The sequence below is a fragment of the Alosa pseudoharengus genome, unplaced genomic scaffold (genome assembly GCF_046254945.1).
Source record: "Alosa pseudoharengus isolate Yale_2024_CS ecotype anadromous, Long Island Sound unplaced genomic scaffold, YU_APseudo_1.1 YU_APseudo_1.1_scf_6, whole genome shotgun sequence".
Classification (NCBI taxonomy): domain Eukaryota; kingdom Metazoa; phylum Chordata; class Actinopteri; order Clupeiformes; family Clupeidae; genus Alosa; species Alosa pseudoharengus.
Genome location: NW_027468848.1, coordinates 26,214,004 through 26,239,081, shown reverse-complemented (window position 1 = coordinate 26,239,081; position 25,078 = coordinate 26,214,004). Strand labels below are relative to the sequence as shown.

Genomic DNA, 25,078 nt, shown 5'->3' with positions numbered 1-25,078 from the left:
AGACTGTGGCGACGCGGGATTAGTCCTGACGTGTGTCTCCCAGAACACTATGCTCCATTTCACCTTTCGTTTGCCATTCTGCACACACACAGACACGAGAAGAGGAAAGAGGGGGGGGGCGGGGGGGGGAACACAAACCCTGGGCTATCTGTGGCTTTGAATCACTGTCTCTGTCTTTGAAGCAAGAACTCACTGTAGAGAGGGGGAAAAAAAATTAAAACATTTTAACAGACACAGTAACACACACACACACACACACACACACACACACACACACACACACACACACACACACACACACACACACACAAATAATTTGAGAAGAGGAGGAGAGTCAGTGAGAACGGCAGCACAAGGGCAAAAAGATAGAGACGGAAGAAAAGCAGATCGCAAGAGGCTTTGACGACTACCGAGCACTTTGAGTCTCTCTGAAGACGCAGTGTGTGTGTGTGTGTGTGTGTGTGTGTGTGTGTGTGTGTGTGTGTGTGTGTGTTTGGTGCTTTGCTGCATGAGGCCATTTTTTTTTTTGTAAAAGCAGTGTGACATTCTGCAGTGAAGGGTAAACATAGGAGCGTTTAGAATGAGAAACGAGGTCAGGGATCCAGGCCTTTTTGTGACTAACGTGGCTGGGAGCGCCGCCAGTAACACAGGGCCACCACTGCCTGCGTAGGTCAGGCCATGCTGTCACACCCCTGAGCTCACACACACACACACACACATACAGACAGACACACACACACACGCAAGCACACACAGAGGGACGCTGCCAGGAAAGCGGGCAAGGGCAAACGCAACTACAGTGACCAGCATCTGTGAGTGAGCGTAATTGTTACACATACAAAAGTGCCCCGAAAACAAATAAATTTCCCCCTTTTATTCTAAACCTGTGTTCTGCTTCCAGAGGTTGCCATTGATGACGACTCCTCCTCTCTTGCCTTCCCTCCAGAGTATGCTGAAAGACAAGTGATGACCTAATTACTCCTGAAAGTTTTGCTTCTGAACACCTTTATTCAAGCTCAAAGATTTTTTTTCTCTCTCTCCCTCTCTCTGTCTCTCAAACTGTCCTGGCTGAGGCTGTTGTGGGTGTGTGATTGCAAGTCTTACGGCAACGTCGTGGTCAAAGCTCTCTGCCCAACCTGGGCCATGCCTTGTGGGGATGGGGAACGGTTAACATGTGCTGCTGGGGACCAGCGAGAGGTCACCCGGATCCCCGTTTCAAAGGAGGTGCCGCCTCCAACCCTGGAATAAAACTGTCAGCTCCCATTTTCTGCTACAGCGCTCCCTGACGAGCGGGCCTTGGTGGGGGTGAGTGGGGAGGACATTCGGTGTGTGTGTGTGTGTATTTGTGCGAGTGGGGGGGTCAGGGGCCCTGGAGCTCAGTCACCCTCCCCCCCCCCAACATACCCCCACCCACATCCGTGCCGTGTGTCACCCTCGAACCAGGACAAGCCCAGACACGGCAGGAAGGCGTGCCTCACCTAGCGATACGCTAATGCTAGCACAGGCCCCCGATTATGCTTACCCGTGCTATTACTGCAGTCATTAGGCCACCATTTTAGCCTCTTTCAGCTTGTCACATATGGTCAGCGGTGTCTTGCGGGGGACTTGATTTCTTCTGACAGCCTTTTCCGTACACTCAAAGGCACCGAGAGCTGCGAGACTGAGTGGGCGCACTAGTTAGCCTGAGCATCAAAGAATGCTGTGTGTGTGTGTGTGTGTGTGTGTGTGTGTGAGTGTGTGTGTGTGTGTGTGTGTGTGCAGGTGTGTGTGTGCATGTGTGCGTGCGTGCGTGCATGTGCATGTGAACTAGACACAAAGAGTGTGTGTAATAAGAAGGAGAGACCGCACGCACAACGCATGATGGATTATATTCATTTACTTTTATGATTATCCACTCACTGTGACCTTTGTGTACTGTTAAGAAGTCGTAGTGCCAGTGTAGTGTTTCATGGATCTCAGCTTGAGAGAGAGAGGGAGGGAGGGAGGGGTGTAGAACTGTACACAAGAGGAGGACACAGACACGGACGACCAGCAAGGGCCACTATGGGGCGGGTCGACGCAAGCCGGCTCTCCGCGGCCCTGGTGACACGTTTCTCAAACCCAGCTGAGGAATGGCTCTAATTTCGTGAAACCCGGGGCTTTCGAGCGTCTGCTGTGTTTTGGCAGCGCGGCCTCCGCCGGGCTCCCAGCAGTCTCCACGCTCAAGGCCATGCCATTCATAGACACATTTCTCTCTGCCTCGTTCTTTCCCCCTGCTCTCTCTCTCTCTCCTATTCCCTCCCTCCCTCCCTCCCTCTCTCTGAATCTTTCATCTTGTCAACACTAATGTGACAGCGGGCCACTGCCAGGGAAGAAAAAGAGAGGGACGTCTGAAGGGGGTTGCTGTGTGAGCGCTGTGGACAGATTCTTTCCTCTGCTGCCACAGCCTCATCCTCCCCTTCTTGCTCACTCCTTTTTCTCTCCCTCTCCCTTTCTCTTTCGTTCATTTTTCTCCCCTTCCTCGAGCACGCGTCGTTGTGTGAGTGCGTCTTGTGCTTCATGGCCGGCGGATAGTGTGGTTGCAGGCCCATGCTCAATTGCAGTGTGAACCAACTCTCTGAATGGATGAAAGCTCATTTAGAAACGTGGACCCGCAGTGCCTTCTCTACCCCTCTCCTCCCCACATACCCCACCCTGCACCCCCACCCCTTATGCCAAGCACAATAACTCTTTGCTTTATTTATCCTGCCCCGCTTAGGAGATTTACTATTTTTCACTGTCATTCGTCGACTTTTGAAGAATTTTTATTGAATTTCCTGCTGGACTTTCATTGCAAGAGGCATTTTCCCCTCCAGTTCTACCCACCAATTTATTTATTTGTATTTTTTGGTTCACTTTCTCTCTCTCTCTCTCTCTCTCTCTCTCAAATATTCCTTTGCAGTAGCAACTCATTCCTCTCATCCATCTTCCCCTCCTCTTAGCCTTTTACAAAGCTCTGGGGGGATATTCCAGTTCTCTCCTTCTCCATGTTTCTCTCATTCCTTGTGGTTTATTCTCCTCTGTTTTTCCCATTCTCACCCGCTCCTCTGGCACCCAGCGCTTACGGGACCCCAGTTTGCGAAGTGAGTGGTGAAACACTGTAACATGAAGAAGACGGCCGTAGTTACGACTGCCATGGCTCTTTCTGCTACTCCTCCAACCCACTGTGTTTTTTTGGGGTTTTTTTTGCTCTGCTCTCTGACTCCTCGACATCATCTCCGGACCGGGAAACGTCTCGCGCCGCAAACACATGTGTTAGCAATTCCTGACGAGCAGTTTTGATTCCATTTCAGAATCATCATCCCCCATCTCCCAAGAGCATGAGATCGTAAGATAAACTAAAGTCAGAAAAAAGGAGAAGAAGGACCCTCTCACTCCCTTTTTTTTTTTTTTTGTGGTGACATGTTTGGCCACTCCAAACTTTCCCCCTCCGAGCATTGCTCATTTGAGAAAGAGAGAGAGAGAAAAGAGGGATAAAGAGAGAAAGAAAGAGAAAGAGAGTGGGCACACTGTCCCTAATCGCATTACTGGTGCCATATTATGTGTCAAGCTGTCACTGTTCATTTCAACAGACTCGCTGTGGCATCGCACAGCGTGCATCTCTCTCTCTCTCTCTCTCTCTCTCTCTCTGTCTCTCTCTCTCTCTGTGTCTCTCTCTCTCTGTGTCTCTCTGTCTCTCTCGCTCTCTCTCTCTCTTTCGATTGGGTGGGTAGATAGCACCATGTTATGCGCATTCGGCTCCAAGTGAGGGAGTTCCTGACCGGTTGTGTATCATAAGTTTACAATTAGCGTGAGCGCGGAGTCGCTAGGGAGCAGGAGGCCATGTGACCCTCATGCATTGGATCACATGTCTGATCTCATTCTCATCTTTCCACTTGAACCCGTGTCATGTGTTCCACCGCAGTCACACTTGATCCATATGAAAATCGCGCTGGGACACCAGGCGAAAAAAGTGGGCCTGCATCGCATGAGAGAGAGAGAAAAAAAAAACATTCTGCTGACAAACACAAACAATGCTTTGTCTCCTCTTAAATTTATGTCTGAAAACAGAGAAAAATGACAATGCAATAGAGGTCTAACAATTATTATTATTTGGTATGACTCAATTTTTGAGGAATTTGAGGAAACTATGCACACAAACCAGATTAAACAAAACTCCTGATTCACCCGTAATTTTATTTAACCATACACGTAGAATGAGGCATCTTAACACTGCAAATGTGTTTGTTGGAAATATTCAACTTCTTATTAACTCTGTATTCACACACGTGGATGACCTTGTCTGACATCCCGTCTATTGCTGGTTTGCCCCTGAAATGCCCCCCCTGAACCCCCCCACCAACCCACCTGCCCCCTGCTTGAAGAAAGCTGTGGCTGGAGCTCCAGGGCTGGGGAGAGTCTCCATTTCCAGGGCTGGCTTCAGTTTCAGTCAGAGGTGCGGCGGAGACTTCAGGCCTCAGGGCTAATAACCGGAGATTTCCGGCAGGAAATATGTGTGCAGATTGCTGTCATTTTTCATGCCTTTTTATCTAAATCTCCCTTAAGCTGTTAAAACCCCAATGCCTGTCACAGCCAACGGTCTGTCCAAAAGGCCAAAGCGAAGGGATTTTTTACACGTCAATGATATTATTAGGGGGGAGCCGTCAGATTTTTAGAGGGTCTCCGCCAAAATTTGAACAGATCTTTTATGTCTATGAAAGACATAGCTCTGCTTATTAGCAGAGAGTTTGGAGCATGTGCTTCCTGTGATGTGATCTCTGAAACGTCTGGTTGTCGGTCTTCACACACAGCAGATACATTTGTGGTGGTGGTGGTTGTCAGTCTGGTATTAGAGTTCTCTATTAGTTCAACAGTAGCGATAAAAGCATCTAACCCTAGGAAAACTAAGAGGACCCTGAAATGGACAAGTTCAAAAAGGAACTTCGAAGTGCTGGGGAGTAAATGTTTGGGTAACACTTTATAATAACTACACACAATTCATCATTTATTAAGCCTTTGTTACTTATTAGTTAATGGTTTGTTCATCATTAGTAATTTCTTGTTCATACATAATTTATCATCAGTAAAGCATTTGTTCACACAATTATAAATGGTTTGTTCATAGTAAATAAGCCTATCCAAAAAATATGTTTGTAAGTACATGATTTATACTTAATAAGTAATGAAACAACCACTTATAATAAAATCATTTTCTTATTATGAACCAGTTGCAAACTATTACAAAATGCTTTGTTCATCATTTGTAAAGCATTGTTCCTATGTTAATTCTCATAAATAAAGTATTTGTACACACAGTTATAAATGGTTTGTTCATAGTAAATAAGCCTATATCTAAAATATGTTTATGAATTATTGTTAATACTTAAGAAATTATGCAATAATATACACATGCACTAATGATTAGTTAGGGTGAGGATACATCTTTTATAAACCACTTCCTAATACTATAATTCATTATTAACTCAGGGGTTACAAGTGGTTAGTTAATGATATTTTGTGAGATTATCTTAAGTGAGGACTTTCTATGCCTTGCAACACATTTTCAAATGAGTTGTAAAGATTACATTCACATCCATTCATTTAGCAGACAAGCGACGTACACATGTCAATTAAATTAAAGGCCATTGACATAACGGTGAAAGCCAGGAATCGAACACCCAACTTTCAGGCTACTGCATGCTAGTCCAGCTCCTTATCCACTACTCTGCCTTGGCCCAGATAGAAACCCCTACAACTATGCAAGAGTTTCTGTTTTCTTCTACTACACACTGTTATTAAACATCTGTAAACTATTATTAAATGCTGTATTCTTCATTTGTAAAGCATTATTCCTACATTAATTCTCATCTGTAAATCATGTTTACACACTTGTTTAAAATGGTTTGTTCATAGTAAACACGCATATCTATATTATATTTTTGAATTGACTGTTGTAATACCACTGGGCAGAGGTAGTGTAGTGGATAGGGAGCCGGGTTAACATGCAGTAACCCATAAAGTTGGGGGTTAAAACCCCGGCATCCTCCAACGTGGCCTTGCCCTTTAATTTCATTGACATGTGTTAAGTCGCTTTGGGTGAAAGTGTTGGCTAAATGAATAAATGCAAGTGTAAACTTTATAACTCATTTCTAAATGTGTTGCAAGGCATAAAACGTCCTCACTTTAGATGAGCTCACAAAATATCATTAACTAACCACTTGTAACTCCTGAGTTAATTATTAATTATAGTATTAGGAAGTGGTTTATAAAATATGTATCCTCACCCTAACTAATCATTAGTGCATGTGTATGTAACAACTGTTAAATAATGGAAATATTACTTAATCAAAAACATATTATTGCATCATTTATTAAGTACTAAAAATAATGTATAAACATATTTAAGATATAGGCTTATTTACTATGAACAAACTATTCATAACTGTGTGAACAAATGCTTTACTGATGACAAATTAGAAATTACTAATGATGAACAAACCATTAACTAATAAGTAACAAAGGCTTAATAAATGATGAATTGTGTGTAGTTATTATAAAGTGTTACCAATGTTTGTATCCCCCAACACACACACACATGCACGCACACACACACCCCACGCGTTTCATTCTGACTTATTTCCCTTTCCAGAGGAATATTGCCTTATAAACAAGACAACTCTGTTAAACATATCAATTTGCTGACATGTCCACGTTTATGTGGCACAAATTTATTTGGACTACATTATGGAAGGTGGCTCAGGCAAACGCAGCCTGCCAGGGGGTTCGCTGCAAATTTACTATGGGCAGAAAAAAAAGAAGAAGAAGAAGAAGTAGAAAAAAACGCTGGCTCAATGGTTTATGGACACACTCAGCAGTTCCCGGCACGAGGGGAGATTTAATTTTTTACGAGAGGTTTGAAGTTATGGACTCTTATAAATATGCACACATGTGCTGCTTGTAGTGACTTATTGGTACTGGCAGGTCACATTAATATGTCACATTAAAGCGGCAAGGCTGTTGACAGGCCCTATTTGACCTCTGTCAGAGCACACACGCATACCCACGTGCACACACACACACATACTCACACATGCCTACATGCTACTTATTTCCTGCCCTTCCCATTATAAACCTCACATTCCTTAGGTTTGTATTCCTACATACACACAGATAGAGAGACAGAGAGAGAAAGAGAGAGAAAGAGAGAGAGAGAGAGAGAGAGAGAGAGAGAGAGAGAGAGAGAGAGAGAGAAAGAGAAAACACACACCAACATCCAACATAACATAAAAGTATGCTTCCTTGAGAAACATTTTCATCAACATTGATTTTTGTCATTCCTCAGACTAAGAAAATATCACCCGCCGTGCCAGTACTTATGAGGAGGAATGGGGCATTTAATTGGATTCCCCCAGATAAAGAAGCACTTAAGTCCATCCACATTGCTGACCGCCCTATCTCCTTTAAGCCAAGGGGAAATTCCAGGGCAAAAAGGGGTGAAAGAGAAAAGAAGGAGAAAGAGACCAAAGGGGAGAGAGAAAGAGAGAGACATCAAAGCCAGGTTCCAGTGAGTGGCTCGGCCCAACAAGTAAAAGCCCCCTCATCAGATCAGACAACAGTAAACAGTGTCCTCAGATCATGCCAGCGTGGGGCTGCCTTTCACCCGCCTGCTTTGTTTATCAAAGTGCTGCCGGGGCATTGAGGGGCACTGGAGCAGCACGTCACACACACACACACACACACACACACAGACACACACACACACACACTCACACACACACACCCACACACACACACACACACACACATAGGGGAGTCCTGGTGAATTATCCTGGTCCACACCCATCTCTTTAGCCTCTCCTCCACTAAAGCTTTATCTCTCCCAAATCCTTTCCCTTCTTGCTGTTCCTCTCCGTTTCCTACCCTCACAGATTCTCTCAACTGCTTTTGTGTGTGTGTGTGTGTGTGTGTGTGTGTATGTTTTAATCTCAAAGACAAACTGAGGTGCATTTTGTTGTGTTTTCATTTTTTTTTGGTCTGTTTTCCCCAGCTGTTGGGATGTTGACTCTGTCCCTCCCATATCAGTACAGCTCATCGCACACTGTGCCCTCCACAGAGTCTCACATAAACAAGGCTGAGATCTTGAATAAAAATCTGATTTACACACCCACACAAAGTCAAACACACACACACACACACTAACACCTCCCGGGCCACCCACACCAAGAGACACTACATCACCCAGCACCCTTAACCTCCTAGGTCTCTTTTTTGTAGAGCCATTAGTTGCCGTGTTGTTGCATTTAGTTTGACTCTGTGCCTGCGGTAATTGCGGGTCTCGTTTCTTTCCTCTCCCCTCTCTTCTCTCCATAAGCAGAGGAGCTGGGTTTACAAGCTCTCTCTCCTTCTCCACCCTCCCCCCCTTCTCCTCCTCCTCTACCACCACCTCCTCTCTTTCTCATCCTCTGCTGATCAAAGGCTGTTCTCACAGATCCATTTCCCCATCAGACAATGCCTCTTCTCAAGGTGCTGTCAGGTTCCCTTCTTTACTTTAATTTCATCTCTTAAACTTTTTTCTAATCCTCCTACCCCCTGCCTCTCGCGCACCTCTCCTCCCTTTGTGCGAGCTGTCAGCTGTGACAGTTTGTTGCCGGGAGGGACTCGTGTGAAGAGAAAGGTAGGCGCAAATTTACAAAGAGCCGCCACCTGGCCGCGACTCACTCGCACTGTCACTCAGAAAGGAAGGGAAAAAATGCCCCAAAGACGCATGCTAACCAGAAAAGAAACACAGCTTTCCTTTTCCCTCCCCCCCCCCCACACATACACACAAAATAATAACAAATACGTTCACAGCTTTTTTTTTTTTTTGGATGTATCAGGTATGTAACAGGTATCGTCTGCAGGGCACACGGGTGGTTAGGCTCGGATATGTATTGAAGCTGCTGGAGTGACTGTCTGTCTGCCTGCCTGTCTGTCTGCCTGCCTGCCTGTCTGTGTGGTGGAGTCCTGTCGCGTCTGACAGGCGGGAAGGTAACTCAAACTGACTGCTGGGTGCCAGGGCGTCGCTGACAGCGAGTGAGATGACAGACAGCCGCTGACACATGCTCCTCCGGACGCGGGGCGACTGACACAGCCCCCGTCACCCCGGGCAGACTGGCGGGTATCAGTGAAACCCGAGGAGCGCCAACCCCCACCACCCAGACACACACACACTCACACACCGTCCTGCAGCCAGAACCACAACACAGTACACCTCACCCCATCCCCCTCCTAGTCCCATAATCCGTCGGCTCAGACAATCACACAGGCATGACAGGCCGAAGAGAGACGAAAGGAAAGCAGAGAGAGAGAAATGAAAGAGTACCCTTTCTTTTTTTTTGGTTGTTAAGGGAGCCAGTGAGCTGTGGCGACAGTACTGTACTGAATTGTGCCTGGAGCATGAAGATTGGACAGAACAATCATTAATTAACATTAACTTCACCCTGCCTTTCACCTGCCACCCCCCCCCCCCCCCCCCCGCAATCAAATGATGAACAAGGCAGGGGAAAAAGGGAATAGTCTCGCTATCTTTTTCTTTTTCTTCAGTCATCAACATGGAAGCGGCACAGATGAAGAAAGCATGAAATGGACCTTGTCCCTCCGTAGCCTGTGCTCCGATAACATTCTGGCCACGCAGCTCGCCATACCCGCTCACCCACACCCTTTTGTGTCTGTGCACGCAACAGGCCTCTGAGGTACCAAAGTCAAACAAATGTAAAAGACGACACTGTTTTGCATGCGTCCCACACAGTGCTCTCATCCTTTAGACACCCAGATCAGATTTATCTACGACACGCTCGTGAACAACGCGTCCCACGTTGGTTCTCAATTAGGCCAAGCTATGGCCAGCATGTCAAGTGATCTTTGCGTACAAGCGCGGCAGCATGCGCACACACACACACACATACCATTCCCGCAATCCGTTTATAACACAGCTCACACAACACACTGTGTCCACAATATCATTGCAGTCCCAGTAGAGGCCGCATGAGCTGCAACACCCCCTCCCAAACCCCCCCTCCATGGTCCACAGGGGGTCTTCCTTTGACCAGAGTGTCATCTGCTTGAATAGGAAACCAGCTGGAGGCTATAAAACCGCCTTTCATGCTCGCTGACCCAGGGTGGCCCAAGTCACAGCTTTATAAATGTGCGCTGTTGACTTTGATGGGTCCAAGTGTCGTGCCTCACACCTTTGCCCAAGCTCCTGGGGACTTCTCTGTGCCCAGCAAGAGACAGTGAGAGAGAGAAAGTGTGTGTGTGTGTGTGTGTGTGTGTGTGTGTGTGTGTGTGTGTGTGTGTGTGTGTGTGTGAAAGAGAGAGGGAGAGAGAGTGTGGATTGTGTACGAGGAGCTTGGCTTGTCAACAGGGTGGCAAGTTTAACACAAAGGCCCATTTGGCTTAAAGAGGGCGTTTCGGGGCTCACAGCGGCCTGCTAGCTGCTCCTCCTTCCGCAAGGCCATCTCTTAGTGTGAACACGCTGACATCCTTGTGTTGAGCCTGTAGGCTTCAGACAAAAACACGACTTACAGGCCTGTGCCTCGACCACACCTACCATACACTCAATAGTACAATTCCTATCCATCGTATCAGTGTGCATGTGTACAGATTACGTACAGTATCATAGACTTTCAGCAGATGGCACGGGGCCAACACTTTGTAATCCTTTGCCAAGTGCTTGAACTTGATTTTAAAGAAAGCCCTCCGATGGTATGGATAGAACCAAGTCGGAAAAAAAAACAGGGGGCCCCTCTCCTCACAGGAGACGTCTTTTGTGCCGCTCACTGAATGTCGGCGCGCACGTGGTGTTTTTGTAGCTAGACAATCTGCACTTACAGACATTATGTTGTCTGGACGCGGCCGTCTCTGGTGATGTGAGGCGTGAATGAGGCGCGCTGAGTGAGCCGCGGTAGACAGGCCACTCATTTCCCCCCCCGCTCTGCACTACACCCGGCCAGAGGGCGGCAAATTACTGTGACTGACAGCGACAATCATCTCAGAATATTTACGCGGCAGGTTTCCGTGCGACAAGAGAGGGGAGGGTGTGTGTGTGTGTGTGTGTGTGGGGTGGGGGTGGGGGGGGGGGGTGAGGGGGTGAAGGGAAAGAAGAATATGCCCAAGTGGGAAGTCTGAGGGCAAGAATACGAGAGAATTCAATGGAAAACAAAATTGTTCTTGTCTGATAACCTCCTCCCCAAAACCCACCCCAACACACACCCCCTCCACCCTTCTCTTCAACCATACCTCCTCCGTCATCTTCCTCTGTCAGATCTTTTCCACCAAATCCGTTTTGATTCCACATCACAGGCCCTGGTAAATGACAGATAATCCTTCACAGTTGTATCGCTAACCCCCTCTTTTTTTATTGTGTATGCCTGCGTGTTTGCCAGGCTTGTTTGCTGATAAAGCCTGACAGCCAGTGCAAGCTGTGCTGGATCACTCTTCTAAATGCAGTGGGCTTGTGCCCTAAAGGTATGTATCCCCACCATGTTGTTTTCTCTCTGTGCTTGTGTGTGTGTGTGTGTGTGTGTGTGTGTGTGTGTGTGTGTGTGTGTGTGTGTGTGTGTGTGTGTGTTCTGCATGGCAGCTTGCACAGTGTTCAAAACTTTACTCAAAGTTGCCTCCTATACATTCTAGTGAAGGCACACTTACTTCTCCTACCTAGTTAATGTACAAGAGATTCCTGTTATTCATTTCACTTGATCAACATTATCGTAACATATTTATTATTCATTGTGTTTATTACATATAACATTATTATTTCTGAAAGCAAACTTTCTCATTAAAGGAGAACCTGAACAACAAGTAAGCAGGATAAGATGTAAGAAAATATGCCAGGAATAAGAAATAATGTGTTATTACTCCCAGAAGATTAGCCAAGTGTTTCTTTCTCACACCCACGCCTATAATGGTCTGGCCTGGAGCACAAGTAGGGAGTGGATCGCCATCTATAAAGAGCATGAGAGAACTCCCAGAGCAGTTCTATCTTCCTCACTACTAATGAACTGCTGTTGATCTTTCCCATACACACTCTCCTAACACTCCTATGAAACACTGAGTGCAGCATATGCCATCAAAAGGTTTTTTTCCATAAGCTAACTGTCTGACACATGAAACACAGGCAAGGCAAGGTCACTCCAACACCTGCATAGCTACATTTGCATGCCTAATCCCTTGTTATCTCTCCGAGGTGGAAAACAGCATTCAAATCTTCTCACTCAAAGCTAGTGTCTGTCAGTGTGCGGAGATTGATGTTCAACATCTAATGAGAGCTTTCTTCTGATGGGGAAGGACAAACGGCTTTAAATCTCAACTAAGGATGTTGTCCTGTGTGAGTCGAGGGATTATGTGAGAGAGAGAAAGAAAAAAAGACACTGGAAAAGAAAAAAACATAGTACATTGTGACAGTAAAGGTGTATGGTAAGGACAAAAATGAAGGATAGAAGGTAAACGTATAGAGAGAGAGAGAGAAAGGAGGGGAGTGAGATGTGAGGACTATGAGTGCTCAGAGAGAGGAGAGGTGAGTCCAGGCCTGTGGAATGGAAACAGAGGAGAGCCCTGCTCCCCTTGCCTCCACACATGAGAAAAAGTGTGTGTGTGTGTGTGTGTGTGAGAGAGAGAGAGAGAGAGAGAGAGTATATATGTGTGTGTGAGTGAGTGAGTGCAATGTTCTTCCCCTCTGTGTGACGTGTGTGAGTTCTGGATTTGTGAGGAAATGTGATTTATGTCTTGGAACTTTGATCTCCTAAAAGGCTTTAAGATTTACACAACAATAATTCTTCTTGGCCCAAGCTTAAATAAATGATGTGCCAGTGGCAGGGGTCCAGAACAGGCTTTAACAGACTGATCTGCTCACGGTGGGGTGGGGGGAAGGTAGCTGGAAGGCAAGCAACGAAAGCTACATGCATCTGACAGAGAGAGAGAGAGAGATAGAAGCATTAAGGGTAACGAAAGGTACATATAATCACACACACACACACACACAAAAACACAAACCCGAAGGCAGTGAGAGCCCAGAGTCTGGAGGAGAACTTTGTGTGCGATGGTTTTCAGTGGAGAGGCAGACCGTACAAAGGGCCGCTTAAAGCGCTAAAGTATAGTGCTTGCGAGTCTGACACAGACTGAAATGTATGTGGGACGGGGCTAGTTTATGACAGGGGAAGCTTGGGTCATGCATTGCAAGCGCAGGACTTGGTTGCATACATCACAGGGTTAGAATTCCCATAAAACTGGGGGCTGGGGGAGAAGTGCAGCAAAGCGCAGGAGCGGGAGAATTACAAAGCTCACAGAGTCACACTGGTTAAAACGTACAACGTAGCTTAATCCCATGCCTCTCAGCGACTGGAATGGGGCATTTGAAAGCCCCCCTACACACACACACACACACACACACACACACACACACACAAAAGAGCCACAAAAGTGTCAGCCTTTTGTCTTGCGCAATATTTGTGTCCCTTCTCACCTTTCAGAACCTCTGACAGGCGGAGAATTCTCTCCAGCTGTTTGCCTGGAATGGATGAGCGACACCAGGCCATGGATTTGGTTTTAATAACAGTTAGCGCAAACAGTGTAAATTTACAGCTGTGAATGACTCTCTGGAAAGATCAGCCGAATCACAAGGCCCATAATTTCTCTCAACCCCCCACCAACCCTTCCAACGACCCCACCAACACACACACACACACATGTCCTCACCGCTTCCCCACCATGACAGCTGGTAGTACTCAGCACTAGGCCTGCCTGACACGGTACTTTGAAATAGCAATCAATGCCTTTATACTGCAGGGAGGACTCGTAAACGTGTCACTGGGAGGAATATACAGCGCCATATTTCACTCTTTTTTCTATTTTTAAACACTGAGTTATGGTCGTGGAAATGTGTACCCATTAAAGGTGATATGATGTATTTTCTGCCTTGTTCTGAGGCTCGTTCATCAAGTCGGACCAAAAAGAAAACTGCAACCACTTCTTCTTCAACACCCCCCCCCCCCCTTGTAGTATGGCTGTCGTCTGTAATTTATGATGTACCGGCAGTGTAACCTTCTGGCAGGCTCTGTACACGCAGCTTGCTCCCTCCCTCCCTCTCTCTCTCTCTTTATTTCTCTCACCCTCTCCCAGCGACTACTAAGTAAAAAACCCTTGGAACTAGCCAGGCCATGTGGACACTGCTGACAACCTGGGAAAAGACCCAAGTGGGAGAATAAGATGAAGATCTCATAAACAAACACACAGGCGTAGCCATGTACTCTCACACTCTCTCTCTCTCCTTCTCTAACCCCCTCCACACACACACACGTGCACATGTTTAACAGGCACAATGTAGAATAGTGTGGACGTAAAATGATTATGAGCCATTACCATGCCTGAACCACTTGACAGGCATTCTATTGATTGAAATGAGACACACGGTAATGATTTTTTTTTTTTGTGAGGTATCTTTCTGTTTGCTTTCTGCAACTCTTTGTGGTGTCGAGAGTGGCACGAGAATTGATGGCCGAGCTGAAGCAGTAGCGGGGCTAAGCTGAGAGGATATTTCATATGTGTCAGCTTGGCCCACAGCCCTCGACGCTGTGTTTGAAATGAGAATGCACACTCCAATGACAAACAGCCATGTGTGCCTTTCTGGGGCACAGAGGATTACAGGCGAGCTGTAATATATGGAGCAGCTTCACTTCCCTATATTGGACGACCTGGTGTGTGAATAATAACAATCAAGGCTAAAGAGACAAAATATTAATCTTTGAGGATTTTTTTCTTAGTGTTACTTGTTTCAGAGTCTAATTTTTAAAACTTGTTTTGTGCAGGGCAATGTTTTATTCCCACAAGAACTGACGTCATAAACTGATCCTATAGTGGGTTGTGCATTCCAATTATTTTAAGTGAAAAACCTTACACTCACCTTTAGTACTTTACTAAGTATGCCTAATGTGAATTGCACTCAAATGTAATGTAACTAGTCCACTGAGATGACTTTCTTTTCTGTGTCAGAGTAATCCAGGCCAGGATTTCCGTCATTCCAGCGTGACCCTGACTTGGCAACCGCACACTGGGAGATTAATGGGATGGGCGGATCAGTATAATAACCGTTTGTTTGAAGTGACATGACTGATAGGCGTTGATTTACTTACACATTGATAGGCTTTTAATTGAGCGCCTCCATCTTTCGTCACATCAAAGGCACGATGACCGACAAGGCACCCCTATACACTTCGGGTCTGTTTTGACTGACAGGAACCACTGCGCCTGCCGAACTTTTCCCCCTTGACGAGTCGCGTTGACTGCCAGTAGACTCTCTGCGCCAAATGGTTTCGCGAAACCTTTAAATTTGCTCCACAGTAGGGAAGGCATGCACTCAATAAAATATGAACTCGTGACGCTCTTTAGTTAACAGTATGTCGTTGGCCAGTAGGTCTACACTCGGATACGGTAAACTCGTGCCTCTGTTCCAGTCAGTGCCAAATTAGGTTTTCACTCTAGACACACGTCAGGTTTTCAGTAGGTTTATTAGATGTCCGTAATGGTTTGCAATATGTGTAAATGGGCTACTGTTTAATTAAATAATTGTGGTAATTGTGGTAAATTCGCAGGATTGCAGCATAGTAGGCTACAAGTGAAAATGTAGATTATCTTGTGTTATCACTTTGCTCGGTCCAGTTATCCATCATGTTGAATTCACTTTGTGTAAAAACATCTTCTTCTATTTTGTCATTCAACCATTTCTTAAATCGTTTTGAAATATTTACTTTTCTGTTATTCCAAGGGGAATATATTTGGTATATTATATGATGGACCTCAAGACATTTGTGTTGGATAAGAGGTGAGCATATTAAATGCACTGAGATTTTAATGGGGTGCCTAGGTCCTCTGTCAAAGAGTTATGTTGTCCTGCTGATTGATATTGCTCTCAGTCCGGCTCGTGGGATGTCATGAAGGAAATGAAAACATCTGTGTTTTATAGCATTTTTATGACCCAGCAAGAATGTGCCATTGCTATTATTGCCTGGACCGCTACAGAAGCACGACTTTGGTTTCAGCACTCTGCGTCACACGCACGACTCCTGCTTGCTGAAGCAATGTCCATTTTCTATCATTTTTTGATTCTCGCTTCCTCTTAATGTAACTAGAAAAAATGTAGTGGTAGACTGAAGGAAAAGAGTAAGAATGTCCTGCTATTACTCTACCCTGATTGATGCCAGTGAAAGTGTCTGAAAGAAGCGGTGTCTAGGGCTGACCTGACCGCTCTCTGAAAGCGAAGTGCGGCCACAGTAGCTTACTATGGTGATACCGCGAGGCAGTGTGCATACCGACAGAAACCGAGGAGTGTGCGAGATTACATTTGCGCTGAACATTCCTCCACTGAAACGTGTCAGGGGTCTTGTGAATAGCTTTATTGTGGCTCTCTCAAACGTCCTTGTGAGACCAGTGAAAGAACACACCTTTTGATCTGCACTTGGATTTCACACAACAATATTCTGCTATCTGATTTGAATTGTGGTGTGATCTGGCATGAGGTCTTCCTTGGGCATTTCCCCCACCCACCTCTCCTGATAAGTTCTCCATCTGGAGCACAATGGCCTCTTTTATTTTGTTGAAGAGGTGGTGGCTGTGTATGAGCTCACACATGTCTGTGTCTGTACATGTGTGATAAAATATGAAACTCCACCCATAAGTGTGTTACAGTGGTCAGAGTGACAGGGTTACAGCGTACACATACAGTACAGAATGCCAGCTCAGTTCAAAATAGCTTGAAAGATCAGTTTTCTATTGATTTTCCATGCCATCTGCAATACATTTTTTTACTGTATAAACACAGTGCGGGGTTTGTGTGGGGTTAGCAGGCTGACATTGCAAATGAAGATCTGGAGGCCCAACAGCACTATTTTAAACACTGTATATCCCATAATGTAGGCAAGAAAGCACCGTTTATGTTGTGAGGCAAGGATTGTCTAGGTTTAAAGTTGGTTCACAGCGGGGATGAGCTTGTTTGACTAGCAGTCATGACAGCTCCATGGAATCCTGGTGTAATTTTGTTATTTTTGCATTTGCAGATGCGTGTGCACAGTTGGATCGTCCAACTAACTATGGACTGAAGTAGTTGTAGACACTAATTGTGTCACGGTTTGGCATATTTAATGACAACTTAGCAGTGTTTGCATGTTAAAAGTGCATAACTTTTTGCCAACTGACAACAGACACTATTGTGGGACCAACTAGATGGAAAGGTAGAGGAATCACCACAATGTAATTATGACTGTGAAGACCACAGTAAACATAGATGAGGGTGTGAGGTAATTTATTAAGGATGTGTGGGGTAATTTATTAAGGAGGTGCTGCTTTTAACTTCCTTAATAGCTCATATTTATATTGTGTCTGGGATTTCATTTAAGTAATTTCAATACTTTCAGTTGTTTACCTGAGGAAGGGCATAACAAAACACGTGGGCAAGTCCTTCTTTCAACGTGAACAATTACCAGATGCCATTCTGTGTCTACGTGTCGTGTGAACATGCCCAATTGAATTGCTGCATTACACATATAGTGCAACATCACTGGCCTGAAATATCTGTCTGTATTTCTGCTTTCTATTTTCCCTCATCTTCAGTTTTCTTGTCTTACTGTATTCACACACACGTACAAATATATGTTTTTGTGGAATGCGGCCCACTGTCTCTAAAATATTTGGTTCAGGATCTCTGGATTCTGCTGGACTGGGATTTTTTAGAAACCACAGCAAGAGAGAGAACCAGTTTTACAGTTCACCAGGGTTGGTCTCGCATGTCAGCTACACCCCATAAACCTGTCCATGTTTTTTTTTCTCGCTCTCTTTTTAAATTATTATTATTTCTGGAGAACACACAAGGCAGCAGCAATGTCCCTGCCTCTGGCGGCCATTTCCATACCACACACCCCATAAATCAGTCACAGATAATTAAATAGAAGTGATTCACATGCATTTTTCCTCCTCACTCTCTCAGTATGCTTTTTTTTTATTATTTCTCTTCCCTCTCTGTGCTTAAAAGTGTGACAAATAGCTGTAGTCACGGTCCATCCATTATTTTAAGAATCACAGTACAATCAGCACAGTATAAAACATAATATCAGGAAGAAGCAATACATAATAATAAACTTGTGATGACTGAAGTAGTCAGACATGGTTACTATTCAACCGAGGGAATAGTGCCATCCTGGGAAGAATATGTCTCTTTTCCTCGGTAGACAAAAGCATGAAAATAAATGAGCATCTTTCAGTGGTGAATGACTGATCCCAGGGTCTGCTTCTGGACATAAAATGCCCTGCCTAGCCAGAGACAGAAGACATGTCGAGAGGGTGAAAGTCTTGGTTTTTACTTGTGAACTGTTTATTTTTTCACTTCAGGAAGATGATGACTTTACGGGTGTTGACCTTTTCAGACACACTCACACATCCACGGTAACACCTCTGGGCTCTCGTCTTTGCTCTTGAGGGTGAAGTTGGGCTGGTCCAACAGATCGCCCATGACAGGGCCTCACTGGGTGTGTAAATCACTGGATCACAGGAGCGTGTGGGACCAGCTCTCAGGGTGTGTGTAGCTTCTCCATTCAGGCCTGTGCTCAGCCACTGTTATGTTAAGGACCCGTGCTTTGATATGGCCATGCATAGGCAAACGCCTCCGGGGTTGAAGGGATACTACGGCCCGGCCTCCTAACGGGAAACCTGCCCTTTTAAATATCCACAACAGGAAACAGCCATCAGTCATGAATACGCCAAAACAGCTGTTAGCAGCCCACTTCAAGGCGAGACATGAAAGGCACAGTTCCCCGTTGTTCCGAGCCCTCCCTCCACTCCTTCTCTCACTCTTTCTCTCTTCTGTCTTCTCTTTCTAGTCCTGCCCTCCTCCAAGTTTCCTTTCGAGTTCCTTCGAGTTCCTCCCCCACCGCCGCCCACTGAAGGTTCCTTATCCAAGGAATCTTCTTTTTTGAACACAATCACGTCAGATTTCATTCACAGGCTTTTTGGTGCCTATTTGGAAAAGCTGGCATAAAGCATTTAACTGAAATGTTCACTTTTCAAAGACAAATATATCCCCTGCTCTGAAACTACAAACTGAGTGAATCTCACAGTTACTTCATGAAACACCTTTAATGTCTCCACAGGGATCCAAATATGTGATCAGGAGCATTTTCCACACTTTTGCTGAGTTCACCCCCAATGACACCCTACTTCTGACCTCCAGATACCATGTGGTGGTGGTTGCCAAACACAATCAGGCAAACCTTAGGAACGTGTAGATATCACCTCACACTTAGCCTCTCAGAACATTTGCATTTGCTTGTCCCAGGATCTTTATGGGGTTTATTCAAGCATTACAGGCTCTGTGTAGGTGATAAGTGATGAGCTACACTAATAATGACAAGTCAAACAGAGAGGCTATTGACAAAGGGGAAAGTGACTCCATCCACCCTCGGCTCCCTGCTCACTTCCCTCCCAACAGAGGGCAAATCGTATTAGTCATTGCCGTCAACGAGAGCCCTGTTGACAGCCGCAGATAAGCCTTGGCATCAACTCTCTGACTTCTAGTCTAGTCTCCCGATTACAAGCAAGGGGAGAAGAAAAGAGAGGAGCTATCCTACAGAATCTACATTAATGTTAAACTTGGCCAGCTGTCAGAGAAGTCCATTTTATCTGTGTAACTATGCTACACGTCCCCTGGATTACTATGTGCTGTGGCTCAGTCACGGTAGTCTGTGAGGATTTGCTTGGCAGTAATGACGAGGAGACTTGTCCGGATATGGCTTAGTTTTATGACACTTGCATTATCTTTGATCATACGCTCATAAATCAAAGAGACAGGTTGTTGACAGGACAAAAAAACTGCTCATTTAAGTTGTTGTAACAGTGTCTCCAGGCTGCACCTTAAGCTACTTACGCACCATTATTAAGTTCATATTCTCCTTGACGCCCAGCTATGTGAAGGGGGAAGAACAGGTTTTAAATACATGACTGACTCAGCTCCTCCCTGTGACTCCAGGTCAGCAGTTCATGCATTCTGTCTTATTGTCATTTTTATTACACTGTGCTAAGCATCGTCGGCTTTCATGTGGCTTCCCAGGTGCTCTTTGTTTCACCTACAGGCCTCTTTCACACACCGTGACTCATTTGACAGGTATTGTTTATGCTCTGCGACTCTCACATCACTGTTCAATACAGGCAAAGTGGTTGCTTTCCATATTCCCATTTAACATCAAAGCAGCATGGTTAACCTGAAATCACACATTGTTTCAATTGAATGTCTTGTTTTTCCAGCACAATTATATATATATATATATAATATATATATATACTGTATATATATATATATATGTGTGTGTGTGTGTGTGTGTGTGTGTGTGTGTGTGTGTGTGTGATGAAAAAATTTAAGGATCTTAAATGTATGACATGAAAAAATTTTATAGTGACTGGTGTCGGTAATTGGTGTTAGCATTCCTTATGATGAGGAATTTGATTATACCACAGGTAGAAAATGAAAATGGAAGTCTGAGTTGACTGCAGTCTACATTTAATGCACTTTCTGGAGGGGAAATAGGTGACGGGTGCAGTTTTAAATGGGGTATTCAGTTGCTTGAGAAATGTCAGGCGTAGGGGTGGGGGGGTGGGTTGGGTTAATTATTTAATGGATAACAGTGACTTTGTGATTATTGACTAATCTGGTTTTCTTGTTGTTGTCCTCCGGAGACAATGTACACTGGTAATGCATGTCATGAATCATGATGTTGACAGCCACAAAGTGACAGCAGTGATTCCAATCTAATTTCCTTATTAGGGCCAACAGACTGTCTTCAGGTTAATATGCTATTGTGTAAACCATTGTGCACAGAGCCCATAAGCTGTAAATGTTCCAATTCAACTACAATACCGTGCTAAGTTGCTTTTTTTAAATATTAGAAGCATCAGAGATTTTCAAGACACAAGCTGTTCCAGTGTAACCATAATAACCCTTGTCAGCTTTCATTTTTAACTAATTAAGCCAATTCATTGCGTAATTAAGTTAGCCAAATTACTCCAATACAGCCAGCAGTAATGTAATAAAGTCATTAACATTCCGGCACTGGAGGCAGACGTGCACATAGGCCATCATTGTGCAAGCAATGTAATGCATTATTCAGATATTTTTGAGTGACATTCATAAATGAAACTGATGAAATGAATTAGCAGCTTTGACATAATGTACTTCCTAATGCAGGTTTGCCAGTTCTATGGCAGGTTTGCCAGTTCTATTTGCCAGTTCTATTCTCTAACTATAGAATATGAAACACATATAGTTACCAGCAATCAAATTTTATGTTCCATGCTACAAATAACATAAATAATGGGTCATGCGGGTTTGAGGAGGCGGAAAGTCTTCCAAGAAGGCTTTGAAAGAAGGTAAGAAACCACGCCCCTTCACAAAACACCGCCCATCTGATTAGTAATGCGGATTGCCCTGATTGGTGCGCGGTATTTCGCTTTGAAGTTCACCCTTCACATCTTTGGTGTGTGTAGTAAGTAGCAGATCTTCGGTGTGCGTTGTGCGTTGCAGTGTAGGTTACACGGAGATGACGAGAGTTCAGTCCGTTGGTACACTGACCTAAGGAATTGTGAATGCCTCTGTTCTACTAGTTTCTATATGGGATATAATTGCCACAATTCATTTTCTGCTTTTTATTTTCCAATGGCTGTTACTGATTTATAACGGATATAGTATTGCTTTATTCAACATTGCCAGTCACGGAGGACATCGGTCATCCCGGGTGAGCGAAAACGACAATATCGGAACGGAACGATATCCTCGCACTCGCAAATAAAAAAGGACTTTATGTGTGGATGTTAGGCATTCCAATTGGATATAAATTGAACACTGACTGGAATATGGTGCCTTTGACGACTTTACTCTCATTGCCGTTTATTTATAAATGATATTTGAATTGCACCTCATCCCCAACCACCGCCCTCGGTCTCGTAGGCTACTCTGCTTGGATCCAGATGAGCAGATCTCCTCTCGGATCTGAAGCCAGTTCACGCAGTCGGAGTCCAGAAAGCGCCGAGAATAGCACTGACAGCGGTAGTTTCTCCCGTAAATTTGGGACACAGAAGTCCTTGGTCACGGCATTGGCCCCTTCGGATCCTTTACGCCAAGAAAAGAGACTACCCATCCGGATTCTTAAAATGTTGACCGCTCATAGCCACATACTTCACCCGGAGTATTTACAACCCTTGACTTCCGCACCAGTAAGCATTGAGGTAAGGAGATTTTCGTTTAAAGATTATTTAAAGAAAGCATTTGTGTCCTAGTTCTTTGTTATAGGCTATATGACCATTCTTCTTGTTAGGAAATTGCGTATTTAATTTATTTAACTGGTTTTCTATACCAATTTGCTTATTTCTTTAATTTTGTTTAATCTGGTTAGATTACGGAACGCATAGGCTGTAGCCTATTTTAAATACTGTGTCTATGTGCGCAGCGCCCGTTTTTATTGCTTACTTTTCACCTTTTATCCGAGTTGTATGCAGAGCCTTCCCTCACATGTTGAAAATAAATAATGTTTTATGAGACCATTTGGAATCCCATTCACGATTAGGTTGGTTGCGCAAATGAATAACAATAGCCTCGAAATCAGCTGTCAAGACGCAGTATAGACGCTCCTAACTGTTCATCATAAGTGCATGTGACTCATATAATGATTTATAGTGTGTAACACCAAGTCGTTTTTCACTCGGATACATTTCAAGTGTGTCATTGTTTGGGTAAGCGCATCTGACCTGTTGTAGCCTACTCTTCCGGATGAAAAAAAGTAAAAACAATGTACACGGAAAACATAAACATATGTTCATGGTGTCTCGCCTTTTCTCTCTTTTAGCTGGATGCCAAAAAGAGCCCTTTAGCCCTCCTGGCACAGACATGTTCTCAGATTGGGAAGCCAGACCCACCTCCATCCTCTAAGCTTGCCTCTCTCAGCTCAAATGGCCACAGCGACAAGGACTCAGGCTCCCGTTCTTCCGGGTCGTCTGTGTCCTCTGTCAAGTCTGGAGACCAGCACCAGCCCCTGGATGACAAGTCCAGTTTCAAGCCCTACTCCAAGAGTGGTGGAGAGTGCCGCAAAGATGGCGTGGGAGACAAGGCAGGCTTTCGGGTTCCTGGTGGCAGCACCGGTGCAGTCACATGTCCCCACGCCACCTCTCCCAGGACCAGCTCCCCCACTCAGCACACCCCACCCCAAGCGCACCGGCAGTCCCAGCCCTCCCCCACCCAGAAATCAGGCCACAGTCATTACACAGAGTCCAAGTCGGGGAGCGCTGAACAGGGCTCAGTGGACAGCGGCAGCAGTGGTCCTGTGAAAAAAGAGACTGAGCACAGCAAGCCGGGCCTGGACCACGCACAGATTGCCAACTCCAGCCAAGCCAGGGCGAGCGCCAACTCCAGCAACGGCAGCTCCGCCAGCAGCCCACAGCCCGACAGCAAGGCCGACGCCCAGCTCCCCCAGCCTGGACTAAGCGCCGGACACGTCGCTCCCGTATCCCCGTTCAAACCGGGCCACTCGGTCTTCCCCCTGCCGCCCTCCAGTATGGGATACCACGGGTCCATCGTTGGTGCTTACGCTGGATACCCCTCACAGTTCGGGGCGGGGATGGGGGTTCCTGGGAAGCACCCCAGCTCCAGTCCCCTGACGGGAGCCTCCCCCCCGTCCTTCATGCAGGGCCTGTGCAGGGACCCTTACTGCCTCACCTACCCCAACGCACCGCACCTAGGGGGCCAGAACTGCTCCACCTGCGTCCACGACCCCTCCTCCAGCCTGAAGTCTGGCTTTTCCCTGATGTACCCCTCGCATCATCTGCACTCGCTCCACCCCACGGCTCTGACTTCCAGCACCACGCCCTCCCTCTCCCACCCGCTCTACACCTACGGCTTCATGCTCCAGAACGAACCTCAGCCGCACGCTTGCAACTGGGTGTCGGTGGGTGGCCCGTGCGACAAGCGCTTCTCCACCTCCGAGGAGCTGCTGGCCCACCTGCGCACGCACACGGCGCTGCCAGGTGTCGACGGCAAGCTCCTGTCCGCCTACCCGTCGTCCGTCTCCTCGGCCGCCTCTTGCCACCTCCACCTGCCGCCACCCACCAGCCCCGGCGCCCTCCCCAGCTCCTTCTCGCTCCGCGGCTCGCCCGGCCTGAGCCTGGCGCGCTACCACCCCTACGGCAAGGCCCATCTGCCCGGCGCCCCGTCCCTGCCCATGCACTCTCTCCCAGGCTCGTCTCCCTACTACTCCCCCTACACGCTCTACAGCCAGAGACTAGGCTCGGCCTCAGCCCTGGGCTACCAGTGACCAGGGCCAGCGTTCGACTGCGAGTGGAGAACAGACTCCTTTGACTGCTGATGAGACTCGCCTGCCAGGCGAGCGAGCCCCTGAATGTGCAGAGCTCCTGGCTCAGGTCCACTTCACACAGTGTGCCCTGCCTGGTCCAGTCCAACAGGGAGCAGGGTCGCAAAAGCAGATTCATCTGAATGGAGTACCAGTGGCCTGGTCCGTGTTTCTGCAATCTGTCGCAGTGTTTGGAGAGAGAGAGATAGAGAGAGAGAGAGAGAGAGAGAGAGAGAGAGATCTATTAATGATAAAGAGAGATGAGTGCAGCTTGTCTGGATAAGTCAAAGACTTGACATACAGAGAATGCAGCACTCTGGTCTCAATTTATTTGAAGAGTGCCCCCCCATTTATTGTTCTGGACTGAAAACAACTGAGATTATGTATTTATTTTCTGAGCGCTTGGCTTTCAACTTGGGAGAAGTTTACTATTTGAACACACCCATTATCAATCTTGCTATAATAATCATTTATGAATATTATTACAGTCATCATACACTCTTTCAAAAGATTTCATGGTTAGGTGAATACAAAGACAATGCCTTTTTCACTTTGACTAAAGTATGTTTTGTTTTTTTCTGTCCAGTTCTTTGCTGTTTAGTTCCTTTGATGAAATACCCTTGCGCATGTCGTCAATGACAACCGGAGTGTTCTTGAAAAAAAATGCCATTTAT

General features: G+C 45.8%; 1 protein-coding gene across 1 annotated transcript; it reads left to right on the top strand.

The window, feature by feature from the left end:
• The first annotated feature begins 21,385 nt into the window (after window positions 1-21,385).
• znf703 (zinc finger protein 703) lies at window positions 21,386-24,644 on the top strand. The gene is made up of 2 exons (XM_076270293.1): window positions 21,386-22,290; window positions 22,908-24,644. Exons 1-2 carry the CDS (start codon window positions 22,033-22,035, stop codon window positions 24,366-24,368), a joined length of 1,719 nt encoding a protein of 572 aa, XP_076126408.1. The 5' UTR covers window positions 21,386-22,032; the 3' UTR covers window positions 24,369-24,644.
• The last annotated feature ends 434 nt before the right edge of the window (window positions 24,645-25,078 follow it).

What these genes read in the sequence shown, in the direction of transcription:
- znf703 (XM_076270293.1), top strand. Translation starts at nt 22,033, where the DNA reads ATGAGCAGATCTCCTCTCGGATCTGAAGCCAGTTCACGCAGTCGGAGT. An exon ending in CCGCACCAGTAAGCATTGAG is followed by an intron (nt 22,291 to 22,907) that starts GTAAGGAGATTT and finishes TCTCTCTTTTAG; the next exon opens with CTGGATGCCAAAAAGAGCCC.